Below are 19,668 nucleotides of genomic sequence, written 5' to 3' on the forward strand. Positions count from 1 at the left end.
CGACGCCTGCCTGTTTCTCGACTGAGAAAGCTCTTGGGGTCTGGTCTGACCCAGGAGCTGTGTGATGGAGGGTGTAGGTGTGCATGTGGTGTTTGCATGGGGGTGGGCAGGTGTGGGGGGAGATGTGTGTGCCCATGAATAGCTGTGTGGGCTGTTCATTTGGACGCAGGTATGTATGTGGAGGCGTGTGTGTGTGTGTGTGTGTGTGTGTCTGTGTCCATGTAGGATGTGTGGGAGGGGTGTGTGGGTATGGGGAGTGCTCATACGGGGGGCTCCTGGGTCCATCTTCCCCCCCCTCCCGCCAGCCACCCCTGGATCTCACCCCGAGCAGGTTCCAGCTGCCCACATGGGGTCAGCCCGGGCGGACCAGGCAGAGGCAGGACCCCCTCCCTCCCAGGGTGAAGTTTTCAGCTCCTCTGCCCTGGAGGCTCTCCCAGCACAGTGTTACAAGGGAAACCTGAGTCTTATGCCGGGTTCCCCATCAGCGCTGACTCTTGTTTCTTTAACACGACCACCTGCTATGTGTCAGCCTAGGAAGCCAAGCCAGGCCGACGAGGTGCCTGGCCTGGGAGCTCATATTTCAGTGGGGGAAGCAGATGCCAGACACAACCATGTGAGGAGAAGAGTGAAACGATGGCGAAGACGGGGATGGATGGGACGGGCTGATCGGAGTGGCACTGCCCTTGGCTTCGGGTGAGCAGAGGACCCCCTAATTGGGTGTAACGACCAGAAAGAGGCATCCTCGGAAGAGTGCCCCCAGATCTGGATGTCGGCAGAGTCTAGTCACTCGCCACCCGTCCCCAGCGCCTGCACGCCCAGCTCAACACAGCTGGATGGGGCCCTGCTCCCCCTTCACCAGAATGTGTTCCAGAAACATACAGTGGCTTCTCCACACATGGGAGAGCGAGGAGGAAACAGGAAGTGACACAGAATATTTGTCCGACCTGCGCAGCAGGAACTGGGCAGAGCAGGCGGCCTGCCTGTGGGCGCCCGGACCATGGGTAGGTTCCTCCGTGGAAACACGTGCCAGGCTGTGGGGATGTTGGTTGTGAGGGAGCCTGTGCTTGCGTGGGGCTGGGGGACAGTTCTAGAACAGTGATGGCGAACCTATGACACGCGTGTCAGAGGTGACACGCGAACTCATTTTTTTGGTTGATTTTTCTTTGTTAAATGGCATTTAAATATATAAAATAAATACCAGAAATATATCTTTGTTTTACGATGGTTGCAAATATCAAAAAATTTCTATATGTGACACGGCACCAGAGTTAAGTTAGGGTTTTTCAAAATGCTGTCACGCCGAGCTCAAAAGGTTCGCCATCACTGCTCTAGGAGGTGAGCTGGGGGAGGTGTGTGAGCCCCAGGCTTACTCAGGGGGAGGGCATGAAGGGAGGAGCCCTCCTTGCCTGGGCACCAGTGAGGCCCTCTCCCTGGAGGGCAGGCATGGGTGGGGGTGGCGGGAGCTGGAAGTTGTTTCTCTGTGGGTGATTCTTCCCTGAGACCGCACTGCTTCACCTCCGCAACCACGGCCCTGCTCTCCATGCCAGGAGTGCCCGTGTCATGTGGATGATTGTGGAGGCCCTACCACATGCCCAGAGCACCCCCTGGGCGGTGGCAGCACCTCCTGAGCTGGGAGGGGAGGGGAGGGGAGGGGGCCTTCAGTTATGCTGATCCTCTGCCTACAATGCTCTTGCCACCTGTCGAGACTCCATTTGGCGTCTCCTACAGGAAGCTCTCCGGGGAGCCTTGGACGATTCACTCCAGTTCCCGGGTCAGCATTTCTGTGTTTGGGGAGGATGAGGGGCGCTGCGGGACATGGCTTCATGCACGCATTCATTGCACCCACTCGCGCATTCCGTCACGATTCAGCCTGCTCACAGGGACCTGTGCAGGGCTGGGCAGAGGAGGCCTGCTGAGCCCAACAGGTGATGTTCTGTGTTCCCAGAGCTGTGGCCACTGGGAGACAGAAACGAACTGGTAGGCAAAGGAATGAGAGGTTTAGAGGAGACCTCTCAGGGGAGCCCAGAGAGTGGTGGGGCTCGTCTAGACAAGGGTGTTGAGACGAAGACGCTCCTTTGCCTCCCCCCACCCTCTCCCGTGCTGCTGTGTGGCGGCTGGAGCTCAGGCAGCTGCTCTGGCCCCGAGACAACCAGAGGCCCATGTTAAAGGATGACGGAGCGAGAACGCAGGAGACAGCCAAGTCTGAGGGCCGCAGACTGCGGTATCGCCGAGGCTCAGCAGCTCCAGGCTCCTTTCACACGGCACCGCACCGATAGCAGCCTCCAGCTCGCAGAGCTTCTTACTGGAGCTGTCTTACATTCAGCGAAGTCAGATCTGAAGTGTTACAGCAGGAGAGCTGGGATTTATGTACAGAGCAATACGGAGTCACGGAAGGGTTTTGAGCACAGGAGGGACATGGAGACTATCGATACACATATAAATCTCTCTCTCTTTTGTTAATCCTTACCTGATAATACCCCCCCTTTTTTTAGAGAGAGTGGAAGGGAGGGTGGGGGGAGGGAGAGAGAGAGAGAGAGAGAGAGAGAGAGAGAGAGGAGAGAGAGAGAGAAACTTTGATGTGAGAGAAACGCATTGATTGGTTGCATCCTGCACACACTCTGACCAGAGCTGGGGATGGAGCCTGCAACCCAGGTATGGTGCCCTTGACCGGGAATTGAACCTGAGATGCTTCAGTGCGGGTGGGGGGGGGGGGCCGGGGGGAGGGAGAGGGGCTGTCACTCTAACCATTGTGCTAACCAGCCAGGGCTAAAGAGTCTCTTCTTGACCAAACTTTAGGCAGGCTCCTTTGAGCCCTCTGCTTGGCCTTGGGCTCCTGTCTTTGTCCGTGTAGAGTCCAGTTTTAGCAAGATTCCTATCAAGTTGGTTTGGCCAGAATCCCTCACCCTCAATACCTGATCACCCTTGATATTTGACCAAGTTCCTCATCTGCCACCAACCTCCAGGTGACATCTGAGCACCCTGGCCTGCCTTCTGCAAGAACCCTGTTAGGCCCATTTAGCCAGATGTTTCCCCTCAGTAACCCCCTCTCCCCTGCTCCTTGGGGATAAACTCCCACTTTTCCTTATTGTATTTGGAGTTGAGGGCAATCTCTCTCCCTTACTGCAAAACCCCATGCAGTGCTCCCCATACCTATCGTGATAGTCCCGAAAAAAGTCTGCCTTACCGAGTAGCATGATTATTCTTTTCTTTTAAAATGGTTGGACTTTGAAAGATGGTTCTGGCTGCTGCACAGAAAATTGGAGTGTGGGCATGAAATTGGGGGGAGGCAGAAGGGATGGGTGGAGGCCACTGGTCCTGGTGAGAGAGTACAGGCCCAAGTCACAGTGAGAAGGAGTGGGGGCAGGAGGTTGATGGGACTTGCACTTTGGAGGGAGGAGTCTCCATTTCTTCCCTGCAGTAAGCCCTTACCTGGCTGCCATCACTCTTATAGATGAAGCTCCCTGAGACCTATTTGGCCCATTCTGGCAACCGCCATCTCATCCCACATGTCCTGTCACTTCAGGGCCTTTGCACATGCTCTGGTAGCCTCTCTTGGGGAATGTCCTTTTCTTTGTTCAATTCCTGATCTTCTGGAAGATCTCAGGTCAATTAGCACTTTCCAGAGAAGCCTCTCCGGCTCCCCCAGCATGGTGACTGTCCCTGCTGTGGGTACAGTGGGCTTTTTTTTTTTTTTTTATATATATATTTTATTGATTTTTAACAGAGAGGAAGGGAGAGAGATAGAGTTAGAAACATCGATGAGAGAGAAACATCGATCAGCCGCCTCCTGCACATCTCCTACTGGGGATGTGCCCGCAACCCAGGTACATGCCCTTGACCGGAATCGAACCTGGGACCTTTCAGTCCGCAGGCTGACGCTCTATCCACTGAGCCAAACCGGTTTCGGCGGGTACAGTGGGCTTTTATACCAGAGTGTGGTTACCGGTTAACGTCTGCCTCCCCTAAGAGTATAATGTGAGTTTTTCAGTGCAGGGCTTGGAACAGAGTGCATATTCAATAAATATTTGTCAGATGGCTGGCTGATTGGTGGGTTGGTCCTTATTGGGCAGATATAGGCCAGATCTCTTCATTAGCTATTGGCTCAAAGTCTCGCACGAGGCCAGTAGTATGAGCCAGGGCCAGCATGTGGACTGAGGCCACTGGCTGCAGGAGGCTTACACCATGGCAACTTGGGAGAGAACTCCTCCCTCAGAGCAAGTCTGGTCTGATGGGCCTGAGGGTGGGACACTCGCTGGGCTTTCAGGCTTATCCAGGCTACCACACGACATCCTGGCGATGGTTAGCGGTTATCGACCTGTCTGCCACCTCACCAGGCTGCAGCTCCTCTGGGGTGGGGACTGGGTGGGCACTTTTTAATTCTGGGTGCGCAGTGCCCGACCCAGAGCCTGGCATGGACAACACTCCGTGAGTGACTGCACACTGGAACTGCACCAAACTAGGCTGTGAAGGCCAGAGAGGCTTCAGTTGACCGAGAAGTTGAGAAGGGATCTGGGCAGAGAAGGAAGAAAAGGGGACAGCCTTAGTCCCTTCTGGCCGCCATAACGAAAGACCACGGACTGGGAAGCTTAAACAACAGAAGTGTATTTCTCACAGCTCTCGGGGCTGAGAAGTCCAAGATCAAGGTGCCCGCCAACCTGGCTCCTGGTGGAGGCCCGCTTCCTGGCTGCAGATAGCTGTCTTCTCACTTTGTCTTCAATGGTCTGCGTGCTCCTGACGGGGAAGGAGAGAGATGAGTGGCAGGCGGAGCTGGTGGGCTCCTGCAGAGACCCCAGTGCCACCTCACTCCTGGGCCCTGTGGCCCCAGGACAGTTGCAGGCTACCCCCCCCCCCCCACACACACACTTCCCTGCCCTTCATCTACCAACCCCCCCCCCCCCCCCCCACACACACACACACACTTCCCTGCCCTTCATCTACCAACCCCAGTCAGAGCTCAGGGGCTGTTTCAAACTTGCTGTGACTTGGGGTAGGTCACTCCCCTCTCTCTGCTTCAGTTTCCTCTCTGGTAAAATGAGAATAACACCTTTTACCGACAGAGTCAAGGAGGGAGGGAAATTAAGAAAAAATGAGCTCCAGCTGGTTTGGCTCAGTGGCTAGAGCATCGGCCTGCAGACTGAAGGGTCCTGGGTTCAGTTCCAGCCAAGGGCACATGCCCAGGTTGCGGCTCAATCTCCGGTGTGGGCGTGCAGGAGGCAGCGGATCAATGATTCATGTTCCTATCTCTCCCTCTTCCTTCCTCTGGGGGGGGGGGGGGGGAGAATACAATGAATCAAAAACAAAACAAAACAAAACAAAACAAAACAAAATCAACAGCTTTCCCTCGTTTTCTTTCTTTGCATTTTCTGTGTTCCTTTCTCCCCTCTGTCTCTCCACTCCGGTCATTCCTCCATCTCTTTCCTAGAGCGCTCCAGGCCCATCCGGATTCCGGAGCGAAGGTCAGATGGAGGCCGGGCCGGACCCGCTGGGTTAGGAGACGGACCTGCACGGCGCGAAGATCGGATTCTCCCACTTTTTAGGGGAGCTTTCTGACCGTGGGGCCAGCACAGGCAGGCACTGCCCTCCGCCCCCGCGCGGGGGTAGGGGCGGTGGAGTCCTCCGCGTGCGTCCCGCGCTGCCGCCAGTCCGGCGCGGGGACACAAAGGTCCGTCGGAGCTGTCCCCGCCCGTCCCGCCCCCGCCGGCCCCGGCTCCGGCGCCGCTCCATTGGCTGGCAGCTCCTGGGGGCGGGGCCTCGGCGGGCCCGCCCTCCGGACCACGCCCCCTCCCAGCCCAGCTCTTGCAGACGGAGCCCAGCCGCTGGCGGAGAGGAGCGGGTCGCCAGGTAGGGACCTTCTCCGGGGACCCCAGGAGGGTGTGGCGGTGCCCCCGCCCGGAGGCCCGGAAGCTGCCGGGATGGGACCTCGGCTCCTTGGCGCCAATGCTCCCTTCTCCCCCCGCCGGTGCAGGGTCTCCGAGCTCGCCGGCAGGGGGCTCCGGGCTGGGACTCCGGGCTCCTAGGAAACCTCGGGTCGCCGAGGCCTGTTTTGGGCGAGCGAGTTACTCCTCCCGGGGGAAGGGTGGGTGTGGCAGCGGCTGGAGGGACGGGGAGCCGACGGCGGGCAGCACTTCCCGCCTGGCCACCTGTTTTCTGCGATTAGGGAGCCTCCCGTCGCTTGCGAGCGCGCGCTGGAGCGCGGATGAGCTGCGGGGTGGGGCGGTGGGGCGAGGCGCGGGGGGCGCCACTCCGGGAGGTGGGGCGGGCCGCGCCAGTTGCGGGTTCGGCGGCGGGACCGCGGCCAGGCCCGGCGGGGGAGCGGCCTGGCGCCGCGCGATTGGCTGCCTCTCGGGGGAGGAATCGCCGGGCTGTCGCCGAGTGTGTTTGCGCCCGGATGGGGGGCCCCTAGGCGGAGCCGAAAACTTCACCCGCGTCCGCAGCTTCCCTCCCCGCTGGCCTCGCTGGCAGCCGGTTTGCAGGCCGGAAATGAACTGTTCTTTTTTGATTTTAAGAAAGGAAACCCCTGCTCCCCCCCGCCCCCGCCCCCAGCCTTTCTGGTGTTGAACTGTGTGTGTTTATGGGGGGGCGGTGGGGGGAGCGCAGATCAGCCCGCTCCAGGCAGGGCCTCCGTTCTCATAGACGGGGGTGTCTCATTGCAAACTGGGGCCTCGGGGAGCCTCAGTTTCCCCTTCCATAGACTGGGGATGTAATTTTTTCTACCTTAAGGCAATGTGTGGGAATAAAAGGAGATGCTAACCCAGTGCCCGGAGAAAGGTTAGCGACTGTTACGGTTTTTATTTGCTATGTTGATATTTCTTAGTCTCTTAGCCCCCATTCTTGCCCCTCCAATCCGTTTACCAGGAGAAACTTGTGAGAATAATTGGTTTAAATCAACCCCAGGCTTAAAATGGTCCCCTGCTGTGCCCACTGGCACCTGGTGCCCAACTTCTCAGCAGAGCTGCCTGCTGTCTTCCACCTGGAGCCTCCCCACGTCCCTCCTGCCCGCACCCCTCCCTGTGGGCCTTTGCCCCTGCAGATCCCTGTGCCGGGACTGACTGCCCCACTCCTGCAGTGATCCTGCCGCTCCTCCAGGCCAGGGCCTCCCCACCCCTGCTGCTCCCCTCTCCCCCGAGCCCCTGGTGACTTCCGGTTCTCAGTGCTGGCCTGTCTGCACCCCCTCCCCCGCCCCCAGCAAATCCTGAGGGGACCCTGGGGTCTGGGGGTGGTGTTGAAGGAGGGTTCCCTTGGGAGGGGACAGGTTTTCTTTGTCCCACCGATGGCAAAGTCAGAGCACTTGGTTTGTGTCGGGCCAGCAGGGACCGGAATGGGAGGGATCCTTCCAGATGGCCCCGAGCCTGACAGTTCCACCAGGAGCAGCTGGGCTCTGGTTGGCCCAGCCCATTGTAGTTGTCCTGCCCCAGGTCCTAGGCCTGGGCGGCTCCACTGTTACTGTCCCATTCGACAGATGATGAAGCTGAGGCGTGGAGCCGTGAGGTCACTTGCAGGGTCACAGGGCATGAGAGCAGAGCGGGCGAAGCAGGTCTGCTGCCAGGGCCCAGCGGCAAGGATGGGGCTCCCCAGTGCGTGCAGCGGGTGTGGGGTGCGGAGGGGCTTCAGTTACCAGCAAGGGCTTGGGCTCTCCCAGAAGGGCTGTCGGGGTTGAGCTGGGCTGGGCCGGGTCCTAGGTGCTCAGGGCTCTGGGTGACCATCTCTGGGAAGGGTGGGGTGGGAGCGCTACGGGGGTCAGGCGGCAGTGCTGGAGGGCCGGCCTGCCTCTGGTTCCCAGCACACTGGTCCCGGGATGTGAGACCTCTTCCCAGCACTCGGGCCCCAGGGGGCAGGCGCAGGCCAGCTGGGCTCAGCCTGGGATGGGGCTCAGCTGTTCTCATCCAGCCCCTGACACTGGGGCTGGGGCTACACCCTCCTCCACTGTTTGTATTTTCCTCTAGTTGCCACATCCTCTTGACTCTCCCTTCATTCCCCCCCCCCCCCCTCGCCGTCCCCTGTCCCCCTGCTCCCCCATCCTTCAGCTTGAGACTTTCCCTCTACCATTCACTCCCTACCCACTGCTCCCTTTTCCTCCCCTCACCTCCTCCCCCTCCCCTTGCCCTTCCCCCATCCCTCCCCCAGAACCAGGCTGTCTTTGGAACAATGAAGGGGAATAGGGCTCATTGTGGGCCCTCTGGCTTCCTGGGCCCCTCTGTCCTGCCTCAGCTGACCCACCCTGCTAGGCCTGCAGGCCCTCAGTTCTGCCAGGCTGGGGCTCAGCTGGGGTGGAGGTGGGGAGGAGAGGGGAGAGAAGGGAGGGTGTCTTTGCCTCAGTTTACCAGGATCCCCCGGTACACTGAGCCTCAACAGCCCCCACCCACCACCCTGTTTCCCTTAACCACCAGCTCTGTGGGCTCCGTCTTCCGTGGTCCAGCAGCAGCTGCCTCCCTGGGTGCACCTTAGAAATGCAGACTCTCAGGCCTCAGCCCCCAGCCTTCAGAATCAGAATGAGCACTTTCACACCATCCCTGCGACTCATGAGTTGACTCAAGTGTGAGGAGAGCTGGCTTAAACCTCTCTGTGCCTTAGTTTCCTTATCTGTAAAATGGGGATGATAAAAGCACCTGCCCTGTGGGGCTGATGTGGGGGTGAATCTAGTTAATGTATATAAATGCTGGCACAGAGCCTGACATAGAAGTCAGTGAACAGTGGACATCACACCTTCACTGCCTCCATGCCCCATGCCTCATGCCTGGTTCTCCAGTGCCCTATCCCTTGCCCTTTGTGTGGGCTAGTACTCATCCTCACCTGCCAGCAGTGGCTTGGCCCTGGGGCTGGGCTGAGCCACTGCTTGATGTGGTTGGTGGCTTTTAGGCTGAGAGTGCAGGAGGGGGTGGGGGGTTAAGAGGAGACCTGCAGGGTTGGATCTCCAGCCTCCAGATCTGTGGGCTGAGGAGGAGCCTGGTGCCCAGTGGGATTCTCAGAACCTTCCAGGAGGACTTGCATGGCCTATGGAAAATTCCCAAGCTATTTTGGGATGAGGCCCCCTTCTCCGCCCTTTCCCAGGGTAAAGGCCTGGTGACACACCTTTCCCTGGGGACCCACAGGGTGGGAGTGGCTTCCTGGTTTCGCTACCTTTAGGTCCTGGGTTCCCTCTCCTGGCTGGACACTCTTCACAACCCAGGGGTGCTGTCTGGGGAAGGGGGAGTATGGCCAGCTGCTCACCTGGGACCACCGGCTTTAAAAATACAGCCCCTCACCCACACTCCGCCTCTGCTTGCTTTTTCTTCATAGCTTTTCCACTGTTGGGTGTACTGTGTGTTTCACCAGTTTATTTATTAGATGTGGAGCTTGGGCAAGGCAGTTGATACTTTGGCCTCAGTTTTGCCTTCCGTGAAATGGGGATGAAATGAGCTGAGATGTGCGAAGTGCTGAGAGCCCTGCTGGCCCCAGTTCTCTGTTCTTGTTTCCTGGTGGTTGTCGAGGGCAGGAATTTTGCTGTCTTGAGCTTCATTCCTGTACATGGCGGGTGCCCAGTAACTTAGCTGACTAGGAGGCAACATTCGTCAAGGTCCTCTGGTGCCAGTGTAGCACCCGGTGTGTGGGGGGCAGGCTGAGGCCCACCTGGCCCACTGGTGTGCACACACTGGCAGTGACAAGCCTGGGCCATAAGCCAGAGCAGGCACACGTGTATGCCTGTGTTCAGAGGCACAGATGGCTCCAGAGTCATGTGTGAGCACACATACCTGTGCACACACGTATACACACACGTCAGATACAGACACATGTGTGCACAGAGCAGCAACTGTGACATGCCTTGGGTATATTTGGCCTGAGTTTGCTGCAGGCCGGAGGCCCACCCCAGGTGTGGCCTAGAGCCTCTTGCCAGCCTGAGCATCTGTTTGCAAACTCCTCCCAGCTGCAGGGAGCTGGGGGAGGGCGCTAGTCACACCGAGTGGGGCTGCCTCCTTCAGGGATGCTCCAAGGCCACCCCTGGGACCACAGTTGCCCAGCGGGAAGCCTGGACTATGCTAGTTGGGGGGCTGGGGTTGCTGCATGCACACGCGAGCACGTGTGTGTGTGTGTGTGTGTGTGTGTGTGTGTGTTGGGGGAGGGGGGCAGCAACAGGGCCCCAGAGCTGGCTCTTGGGTGACTGGCAACTCCCTCCCACAGCTGTTTTCCTTACAGCTGGACTTTGACCTAAACTGAGGCTTCCCCCACACAGAGGCCATTCTCTCCTCCTCCTCCTCCCTACCAGGCCCTTGGCCAGGCCTGCTCCAGCTGCCCAGCTGCTCTCCAGCGCAGATGGGCCATGCGAGGCCGGCAGGGTGGTGGTGATTAAGGCTCCTGGGTCTCCCAGGCCGGCACTTCCCTTCCCCCTCCCCGGTCACTCCTGCTTTCAGTGCCTGAGTTTCTTCCTCTGCCAGGTGAGCATGAACGTGGCCACCTTCTGCGGGCTGTGCACGGGGCTGAGCACACCGAGGGCACAGTCAGCGCCAGCCAGGGCTTCGGGTCTGGTGCTGGGTAAGGAGTCCTTGGGCCATTCCCTGGACTGTCTCCAAACCCTGATCTGTGGCAGCCCCGGTGCTGGGCCCCAGAGACCTAGAGGGGCCCGTGCTGCCCTCAGGTTGCTTACCCACCAGGTCATGGGCTTCTGATGGCCCCTCTGAGGGACTGAGTGTACTGGGGGAGCTGAGGAGGTGGGGGTGGAGTGAAAAGGGGGCCCAATGTGGCCTGCTTCATTAACCCAGGTGGAGATGGGCTTGGCAAGGGGAATGGAGACAGACAGTCAGACAAATAGGTGTGAAGAAAGGAAGACACATGTGGTGATGCTGATGGTGCCCAACGCTTCCTGCGCTGGCCCTGCCCTCCCTCCCACCCCACCTCCTGCCTCTTACCTTCTCCATCCCCAGCAGCCACCTCATAGCCTCTTTGCTGGCTGGCCTCAGTCATACCTGGGCCCCTGTCAACCTCAGGACCTTTGCACAGGCATCTCCCTCCGCCCCCTGCCTCCTCCTGCTTTTCAGATGGCTGACTCGTATTGTTCAGGATTCAGCTTGTAAGCTCGTTAGGGAAGCACCCCCACCCTGTTCTTTTTATCTCTGTGTATTTTTTACCAGCCCTTTTGGAAATCTGTAATGATCTTGTTCATATATTGATTTACCTGTTTATTCTCTGGCTCCAAATTTAGCCCTGTGTCTCCAGTGCCATGAATAGGGCCTGGCACGGGGCACACATTTGTTGAATAATCTTATGATGACAATTATACAACAATTATAGCTGACACTTATTGCTCACTTGTTGGGGGCAGACGGTGTGCCAAGCGCTCAGCGTGTGTTATTTCATTTCATCTTCATGATCCTGTTGGGAAGTCAGGACTGTTATCATCTCCATCTCCCGGGCTTGGAAACGGGAGGTCCAGAGAGGTTCAGTAGCTTGCCCAAGATCGCACAGCTGGCAGGTGGCGGGGTCTGGAGTGAGATGTGCCTGACCCAGAGGGAAGGAGGGGGATTAGAGGTGGAAGTGGGGAGGGCATTCTGCACCGCACTCTGGTGTCACTGAGCTACTGTGGTCCCACCTGCTGCCCTGGGCGGCCTGCGTGTGGGCGGGGTGGGGCCCTCCCTTCTCTGGGCTGGCCCCTTCCCAGAACCCCGTGCGATGGAACATTCCAGGACTCTATGACCTGTGCTGGTGGGTCACGCTGGAGCCCTGACCCCCAGCCTCGCAGCCGGGGCCTTTTTGAGGTGGGGGCTCCCCGGACTCCCGGTCCTCCCTGGCCGTGGCTGCAGCTGAGAGAAGGGTCAGGAGGTAGCTATGCCAGGCCCTCCAGAGGCCAGCTGGCCCCCCTTCTCAGCCAGCTAGAGCCCGGAGCTGCCGGGGGAGGGGTGGTGGGCGGTGGTGGGGTACCGGGCCGGCTGGGGTGGTGGTAGGGAGTGTGGGGGCAGAGATTTTGTTTTTTGGGGAGAGGAATCAGGCCGGGTGCTTGGCGGTTTGGTTGGGGACAGAGGGGCCATTGCTGGGTGACTTTGAAACCTTGGTGCCCTGGGGCCACATAGTTACGAGAAATAAGGGAAGCAGATTGTCAGCGCTGCTGGTTTTTCTCACGAGTGGCTGGAAACCTGGAATTTGAGGCAAACTCCTGGATGTTTAAAAGATAGCTCACGCCGTAACCGGTTTGGCTCAGTGGATAGAGCGTCGGCCTATCCACTGAGGGGTCCCGGGTTCGATTCTGGTCAAGGGCATGTGCCTGGGTTGCGGGCACATCTCCAGTGGGGGGTGTGCAGGAGGCAGCTGATCGATGTTTCTCTCTCATCGATGTTTCTGACTCTCTATCTCTCTCCCTTCCTCTCTGTAGAAAATCAATGAAATATATTTAAAAATAAAAAAAAAATAAAATAAAAGCTCACGTTTTAAATTTGAAAACCCCGTGTGAGGCCCTTATGCCCGTTGGGCCGCTCCTGTCCGCCCTCTGCGTGAACTTGGGCGAGTCTGGGCTCAGGCTCCTGGCCTCCCTCGTGGCCTTCCCGAAGTCGAAGCCGGAGCAGGCGCTCCCCCCGCAGATGGGAAATTCATCCCCGAGCGGGGAAGGGACTCACCCAGGCCCCCTGGCTCCTGGCCTGGGCTCTTTGTTCTTGACCTTGAGCCAAGGCCGCGATAGAGAGGGCGCCTCTGTAGTCACCGTGTGGTGTTCCTTGGGTGCAGCGGGCCACCTCCGGATCTTGGCAAAAGGTCCCGAGCAAGGCAGCCCTGTGGAGTGCACGCCCCCAGCCCTCCGGCGCTGGTCCCACCCCTGATGCATGTTGGGAGATCACCGAGGTAATCAGTGATCCCAGCAGCCTGGCGATCCAGACGGGGCGGGAATTCACTTGGAGCGGCTGGGTCTTCGTAAGGGGCTGGTGGACGTGCTGCCTTCGAGATGGCCCTCGATGCCGGCTTGCCATAGCCCCGGGGATCCAGACTTGGTGTCTGAGCCTGTCTTTGGTTTGTGTCCCAGAGTTTCCTGGATGAACACTGTGCGATTTCTTTTGCCTCCTCCTCCCCTCCCCCTCCCCCCTCTCAGAGCCCTTTTCTCCCCTTGGCGCTTAGCAGGGTCCAGAAAATGTTTCTCAGCCTGGAGTCCTGATCTAGGGGTTGGCATAAAGCAAGGCCTGCCTGCCTGTCTCCAAACCCCGCTCCCCCCCTGGCTCCTCCCCTCCCTTCCTGTCACAGTATTTACTAACTTCCCCAGGTCTGTGCTGGGCACTGAGGACACACAGGGGACCAACGCCGTCCTCGTCATGGGTACCAGCTGGCCTTTCTGAGCAGCGCTGTGATGGAGGGAGGCCAGGCTGCTGCAGACCCTGGGGGGCGCCTGACCCGCTGGGCCCGCCAGCGCCAGCGTGTTTGTGGACACTGTTTGTGAGACCTGGCTGTGAGCTGCATGCTCAGGGAGCTGGCACCTGCATTCCACAGCGAGAGGAATGGGTCTCCGATGGCAGACTCCCCAAGGTGGGGGTGGGGATGCATCTGGGGCCTCCCTGTGGGGGGTGAGCCCCTGAGAGCCCCCCTCTCTCTCCAGGTCAGCCATGTCATCTGAACCTCCTGCGCCACCACAGCCCCCCACCCACCAGGCTTCGGCCGGGCTGCTCGACACCCAGCGGGCCCGCAACCGCTCACCATCCCCGCTCCGCAGCAATGCGGTCCCCAGCCCACTGCCCACTCGCCGGACCAGGACCTTCTCCGCGTGAGTCTCGGGCTGGCTGGGGGAGGCTTCCAGAGACGGGTGGCCATCTCTGTGCCTCAGTGACCCTGTTTGTCACCGGGGGAGACGTGGGGTTGGGGTCAGGGCGAGAACTGGAGAGTGCCTTGCGAACTCTGGAGGGCGCGGCCCCAGGCCCACTGGAGCCTGTGGCGAGCTGGGGCGAGACCGCTGGGGTCTTAAATCGCTGGCCTTTAACCACACAGAGCCTCTTCCCTTGTCAGACCTCAACTTCCTCAGCTGCAAAATGGGGACAGGAGCAGGGTTGCCACGGTGCTGCCGAGGATGCACACGGTGCCTGGCAGATGCAGACCTCAGGCCCAGTGAGTGGAGGCTGCTGCTCGGATTGATTACTGATTTGCTGTCAGCTTTTAGAATAATACCCTCTTTTCAATGGGGGACTGAGTCCTGAGAACAGTTGCCAGGGTCATCAGGGAGTCACCCGTACTGGGTTCTGTGTGAATGGCCCCCAGAGTTGTGCCAGGACCTCCGGGGGCACAGCTGTGGGCAGGGCTGGGATGAGCTGGGTGGGCCCCAGGAGAGTGGGTGTCTGAAGGGCTGGTGGGGCCCCTCACACTCCCCCCCCCCCCCCCCGTCAGGACGGTGAGGGCCTCGCAGGGCCCCATCTACAAAGGAGTGTGCAAATGCTTCTGTCGCTCCAAGGGCCACGGCTTCATCACCCCGGCTGACGGCGGCCCCGACATCTTCCTGCACATCTCCGAGTGAGTCCGCGGGGCTGGGCGGGCTGGGCGGGCCCTCCTGTCTTGGTTCCTCAGTGGCAGGGAGAGTATGTGACCATGATGGGTGCAGGGGTGAGGGCTGAGGCCAGGCATGTGGGACCCGGGTGACTGTTCAGGGGTGGGGTTGTGAGACGGCACGTGGTGCTGGTGTACGTGATGCTGCAGGTGACAGTCTGTGTGCGTGCGCGTGCAGACGCATTGGGCTGGGATGGGGCCGAGTGCCCAGTGTATCTGGTGGATGGGGAGGGGCGCCCCTGTATTTGGATGGGGAGGGGCGCCCCTGTGTTTGGCCTCAGGGTGGTTTCCTGCCCGGCCCCTCTGATCCGGGAAGTTGGAGCTGGATCCTTTCTCTAGTCACTTGCTCACTGGCGACATCCTTCCTTCCTGAGTGTCTGGAAGGCCTTGGCGGGCCCAGGGCGGGGCCCACGCATGCAGGCCCCGGCGGCCTGCGGCCTGCGTTCCACTTCCGGCCTTCAGCTATGTGGGGACCTCACCTGGCACCCTTACCCCACCCCACCCTGTGGCCTCAGCATCCCCTGATGTTTCATTTCAGTTTGTGGGAAAGTTGTGTTCTGCACAGGCTGGGGCCAAAGTAGGTTTACAGTGGTGAGTGCGCAAAGCACAGTTTACTCTTGTATGATTATTTATTAATTATTGTGTCATTTTCCACATGAAGAGTTATAAACCTACTTTTGCCTCACCCTGTATATAGAAACCATGTTTTTGAAAATAGGAACCGATTGCAGATGTCGGCCGTGGTGGGAGAATTACCCTTTCTTTATCCTCTCCCACTACTCATGCGTCAGGTCTTACTAGTAAGTAGGGCCCCTGTACAGCGTAGACCTAGGACGCTAAAGCATCGCATCACGTATGTGAGTGCACACGTGGGTGTGCATTGCCTCTTTCCAGAAAGGACTTGCGCTGGTTTACAAGGATATGCTCAGGGCATCAGGAAAGATAAGTTAGTAGGGAACACGGGGTGGGGGCAGGTGAGAGAGCAGAGGGCCCGCGGTGCCTGGTGCTGCTGCGACAAGTGCTGCCCCTGTATCCTGAGCTCCCTGGTCGCCAGGTCCAAGAGGGAAGCTCCATTTGCTCTGTGATTCTTTAATCGAGGCAGACCAGTTCTGGGGGAGCTGGCCCTGGCGCTTAGGACCTCGAGGGGATTTGTGGGGTCTCATCAAGGGGGCAGCAAGATGGGCACATCACCCCCATGGGCGGGATGGTGACTCACGTCCCGTAGAAAGTGAAGGAATCTTCAGGGAATGGCCCCAGGGGAGAGAACCCTCCTCGAACTGGCTTTAAGCACAAAGGATCTTTCTGGAAGGCTCACCATTTCTGGGGAGTGGAAGAGCAGGTGCAGCCTGGGTTCTGGGACTCCTGGACCAGTGGACGTGAGGCCGGTGGCTGGGAATCACTCCACCAGGCATCACTCATCTCCTGTAGGGCCACCTCGTTCCTCTCTCTGGTTCAGACTGGCTCCCCTGCTCTTCTGTCCAAGAGGCCCCGGGTCGCCCACGCTTACCGTAAAGTGTGAGCACCTCCAGGCTGAGCTCCTCTGTCTCAGCGTCAGAGGTCCCAGGCAGCAGCTGATTGGGTGCGGGCTCTGCAGCAGCACAGAGGGAGAGGGGAGAGGCTGGGGCAGTGGGGGGCTGGGGCTGCGTGGCACCACTGAGGCATGGTGGCTCCCTCTGACGGCAGGGCGCAGGGCGGGAGGGGCAGTTCCCCTAGAAGCCCAGGGTGGCCTTCTGACTGGCAGGGGCTGTGTCCTGGGCGTGGCATCCCACGGCTTGGCTCAGCTCAGCTCGGCTCGGCTCAGCTCGGCTGAGTATGGGCGCTGAGTGCTTCTCCCCACCCCGCAGCGTGGAAGGGGAGTATGTGCCGGTGGAAGGCGACGAGGTCACCTACAAGATGTGTTCCATCCCGCCCAAGCACGAGAAGCTGCAGGCCGTGGAGGTGGTCATCACCCACCTGGCGCCGGGCACCAAGCACGAGACCTGGTCCGGCCACGTCGTCAGCTCCTAGGAGAGGCCAGGAGCACCCCTTCTCCTGGGCTTGTGGGAGTCCGCGGGGAGGAGGAGGCAGGACCGGACTGGAGATGACATTCCCCTGCCCGAGATGCGGCTTCAGAGCGGGGAGCATGGTCCCTTTCAAGTATCTCCTGGTGGAAGGGGGTCGGGGGCAGGCACGGGGTGCCTGGGCCACCAGCATAGCCTCTGACCATCACAACAACTGCACCATCTGAAAAGTATTAAAAGCATTGAACAAGGAGAGGCCCTGGCTGGTGGCTGAGTAGAGGGTGCGGCCCTCGCCCAGGGGGTGGGTCAGGTGGTATTTCTCCAGCCCACGGAGTCCCTCATCCCTATCCCCCTGGGGTGGGAGGCTCAGAACTCCGTGGGTGGTGACATACTTGGATCCCGTGTGTTTCCCCAGCATGAATTCCCACCCTAGCGCCCCCTTCTTGTGTCTCCCTGGCCCTGGGCAGAGCAGGCTTTTTGATTCTAGGCTTGGTTGGTTCCAGGGGAGCTGGCTTCAGGGGGCAGGGGTGGGAGGGTCTTAGGTGCCTTTGCAGCAGGAGGTGTCACAGCTGGGGGTCGGGAAAAGTTTTCCCAGGAGCCCTTAGCCCTCCACCTGGGAAAGCCGTGCTGAGAGCTGAATCCTCACCCTTGGAAGCCTGGTCTTCTCCAGCTGCCTTCAAGCTGAGTGATTAGGTCCCAGCAGCCATTGCACATCCCCTCCCTGTTGTTTAGGTGGCGGATGGGGAGGGAGGAGGGAGCGTAGAGGGGAGGGTGTTTGTTTTAAAACAGGCCTTTCTCCCGATCCTTCCAGAAAAGAGTAAGTAGCTTGCTTTCTGACAGCCTGGGAAAGTCAGACGCTGGAGAAATACACGTTGAGCGAAGGGGTTGTCTTGAAAACAGGCCTGAAGAAGTGTGAGTTTTTCTTTTTAAGTAACTGCCGCTCTCACCGGAGCCAGCTCTGTTTGCGCTTTCTGCCGACATGGCGAGCCTTTGTAGCTAGTTCCAGTAAACAGATCTTCTCTAGGATTGTATTTGCTGTGCTTTGGTTTGGCTGTCGTTGGGATTTTTAAGTAGAACTAGCTGGGTAATGCGTTTGAAATATGTGGCTGATGTGGAGTCAGGAATCCATTTGTCAGCGTGGAAAGTGAACCGTTTAAAGCTGGCTTTGGGCAGACAGGGTGTTCCAGACCGAAGACCGAAGACGGGGCTTTGGGGGCGGGAAGCAGTCCTGGCCCCCAGCTGTCTGTGTTCTGGGACGGCCTCATCGGAGGGGTGGGAGGCTGGAACTGCTTGGCCGCTGGCTGGTGCAGTTGTTTTAACACGAAGTGTGTGTGGTGACGTGTGTGCAGTGAAACACCGCGCTTAGTGACTCCATCTGCCTTTTCCTGACCCATCGTGCCCCTCGCACGGCTCTCTGCCTCCTGCCTTCGCTTTCTGCTGGGTCCAAGGTGGCCTTTTACCCCCGTGAGCCTTGGGTGTGCCCAGGTGGCCCCTGGAGGCTGCCTGTTGGGTACAGACCACACTTTTGGAGCCACTTCTGCCAGGAGCCCCGTCTTTTGTGTGACCCCACAGACTCCCGCCTGCCAGTGGTTGGGATCGGATCTGCTGTTCGGAGGTGACCTGTGTGTGGAATCCTTTGCAAATTGCTCCTGCAGTCCTTCCTGTGTGAACAGCTCTTCAGTGGGTCTTCCAGAGCCACACGATGCCCCCAGAGCTGGAAGGGACGCTCTCCCACTCAGTCCCAACATATAGAACCTGCTCTGGGCTCTGGAGGACTGGGGTGTTGGTGACTGAGATGGGAGCTGCACCCGGGATTCTTAAATCCGAATCTTTCCTCCCACCTTCCTGTCAATAAAGGTTGTTTTGTGCACGGCTGTGTGTTGTTTGTTAACGAGGAGCTGGCTGTGAGGAAGCTCGTCCTGTCCTCCGAGCCAGAGGGTAAGGGCGGCTCCCCACGCCAGGCTGAGTCATTGTGCTTCGCAGCTGGTTGTTTTGGGGTTGAGTCAGAAAATGGGATCATACCTTTTCCCTGAACTGTCAGGCTCAATGTAGGAAGCTTAGCAGTAGAACGTGACTTTGTGACAACAGAAAATGCTACTTGGTCACTTGTGGATAGATTCCCTGTGGATGCCTTTATAGTTCGGTTGTGTGAGGCTGAGTTTTTGGCTTCCAGGAGGGCGGGAGGAGGTGAGGGGCTGGGCTGGACGACAGGCAGGGCCGCTCCGGGAGGGTCTATCACATGTGTCGGGCTGGGAAGGTCGCCCTGGGACAGTCTTTCTCAGGAGAGGTGGATAACGATCTTGGTTGGTGCAGAGGTGAACATTTTTATTTTAAGGCTACATTTTTTTTTCAGAGTGTATTAGGAAAGGCCCTGGCCGCGTGGCTCAGTTGGTGAGAGCGTCATCCCGATACACCAAGGTTTTGGGTTCAATCTTGGGTCAGGCACATATACACAACCAATGAATGCATCAGTAAGTGGAACAACAAATTGATGTTTCTCTCTCGCTAAAAACAAAGTGTATTAGGAAAAATTAGGACCAGCCCATTGAACCTGTTTAGGGAGAGGCCAAAGTAGGCATTTAGCTCAAAACCATGAGATTGTAGGCACTAAGAGGATGTTACCCAGGTGGCAAGAGGGAGGCCTTGGCACAAAGCTGCAGGTGATACTGGGAACCAGCTGCAAGTGGGGGGTGGAGTGAGCTCCAGAACCTGAGTGGCTGCTGCAGAGGGCAGACAGGTGGAGGGGCCTGGAGGCCCAGCCCTGGTGCCTGCAGGGCTGAGATCAAGGAGCACTTCTTGGGGGAAGAGGAAGAGGAAGCAGTTCTTGGAAAGGAAGTGATTCAAAGCCACCTACGCCCTGCCCTTCCTGAATCCACATCTGCTCCCCACCAAGCTGTCGCAGATCGGCAGATCGCTGCCTCCAGTTCCTCCCGCAGGGTCAGGCTGAGGCTCCTCAGGAGGCTCAGAAGGCCTTCCTGGAGGCCTGACTCCCGCAGCCACCTGCTGGGCCCTGCACCCCCGCCCTGCACATAGGCCTTTCCCTGAGCGACCTGAGTGCAGGGCTGAATACCGGCCTCGGCTGCGGTGCTGGCACGGGACCTGCTTTCTGACCAGCCACAGGCTGCTCAGGGTGCAACCTCAGTGCTTCCCTCTTGCTCAACACTTCGCACACGTTTAGGGTTCTGGTGATGGT

The 19,668-nt window shown here is 58.8% G+C and overlaps 1 protein-coding gene across 20 annotated transcripts; it reads left to right on the plus strand.

Moving 5' to 3' along the window:
• The first annotated feature begins 5,804 nt into the window (after positions 1–5,804).
• Positions 5,805–18,345, plus strand: CARHSP1 (calcium regulated heat stable protein 1). Of its 20 annotated transcripts, none has more exons than XR_013995877.1 (7): positions 13,220–13,470; positions 13,541–13,705; positions 13,945–14,043; positions 14,320–14,442; positions 16,320–16,487; positions 17,287–17,387; positions 18,048–18,344. XR_013995877.1 is itself a non-coding variant. In XM_081089069.1 (6 exons), the coding sequence occupies exons 2-6, from the start codon at positions 13,295–13,297 to the stop codon at positions 16,480–16,482; spliced, it is 636 nt and encodes a 211-aa protein (XP_080945195.1). In that variant the 5' UTR covers positions 5,828–5,841; positions 13,211–13,294; the 3' UTR covers positions 16,483–18,345. The 20 variants fall into 20 exon arrangements, 12 of the variants coding, with proteins under 12 accessions (XP_080945200.1, XP_080945195.1, XP_080945204.1 ...); XR_013995879.1 differs by having other exon boundaries at positions 13,220–13,263; positions 16,320–17,155; XR_013995881.1 differs by having other exon boundaries at positions 13,229–13,446.
• The last annotated feature ends 1,323 nt before the right edge of the window (positions 18,346–19,668 follow it).

This window comes from Myotis nattereri (genome assembly GCF_964212035.1).
Source record: "Myotis nattereri genome assembly, chromosome: 4".
Classification (NCBI taxonomy): domain Eukaryota; kingdom Metazoa; phylum Chordata; class Mammalia; order Chiroptera; family Vespertilionidae; genus Myotis; species Myotis nattereri.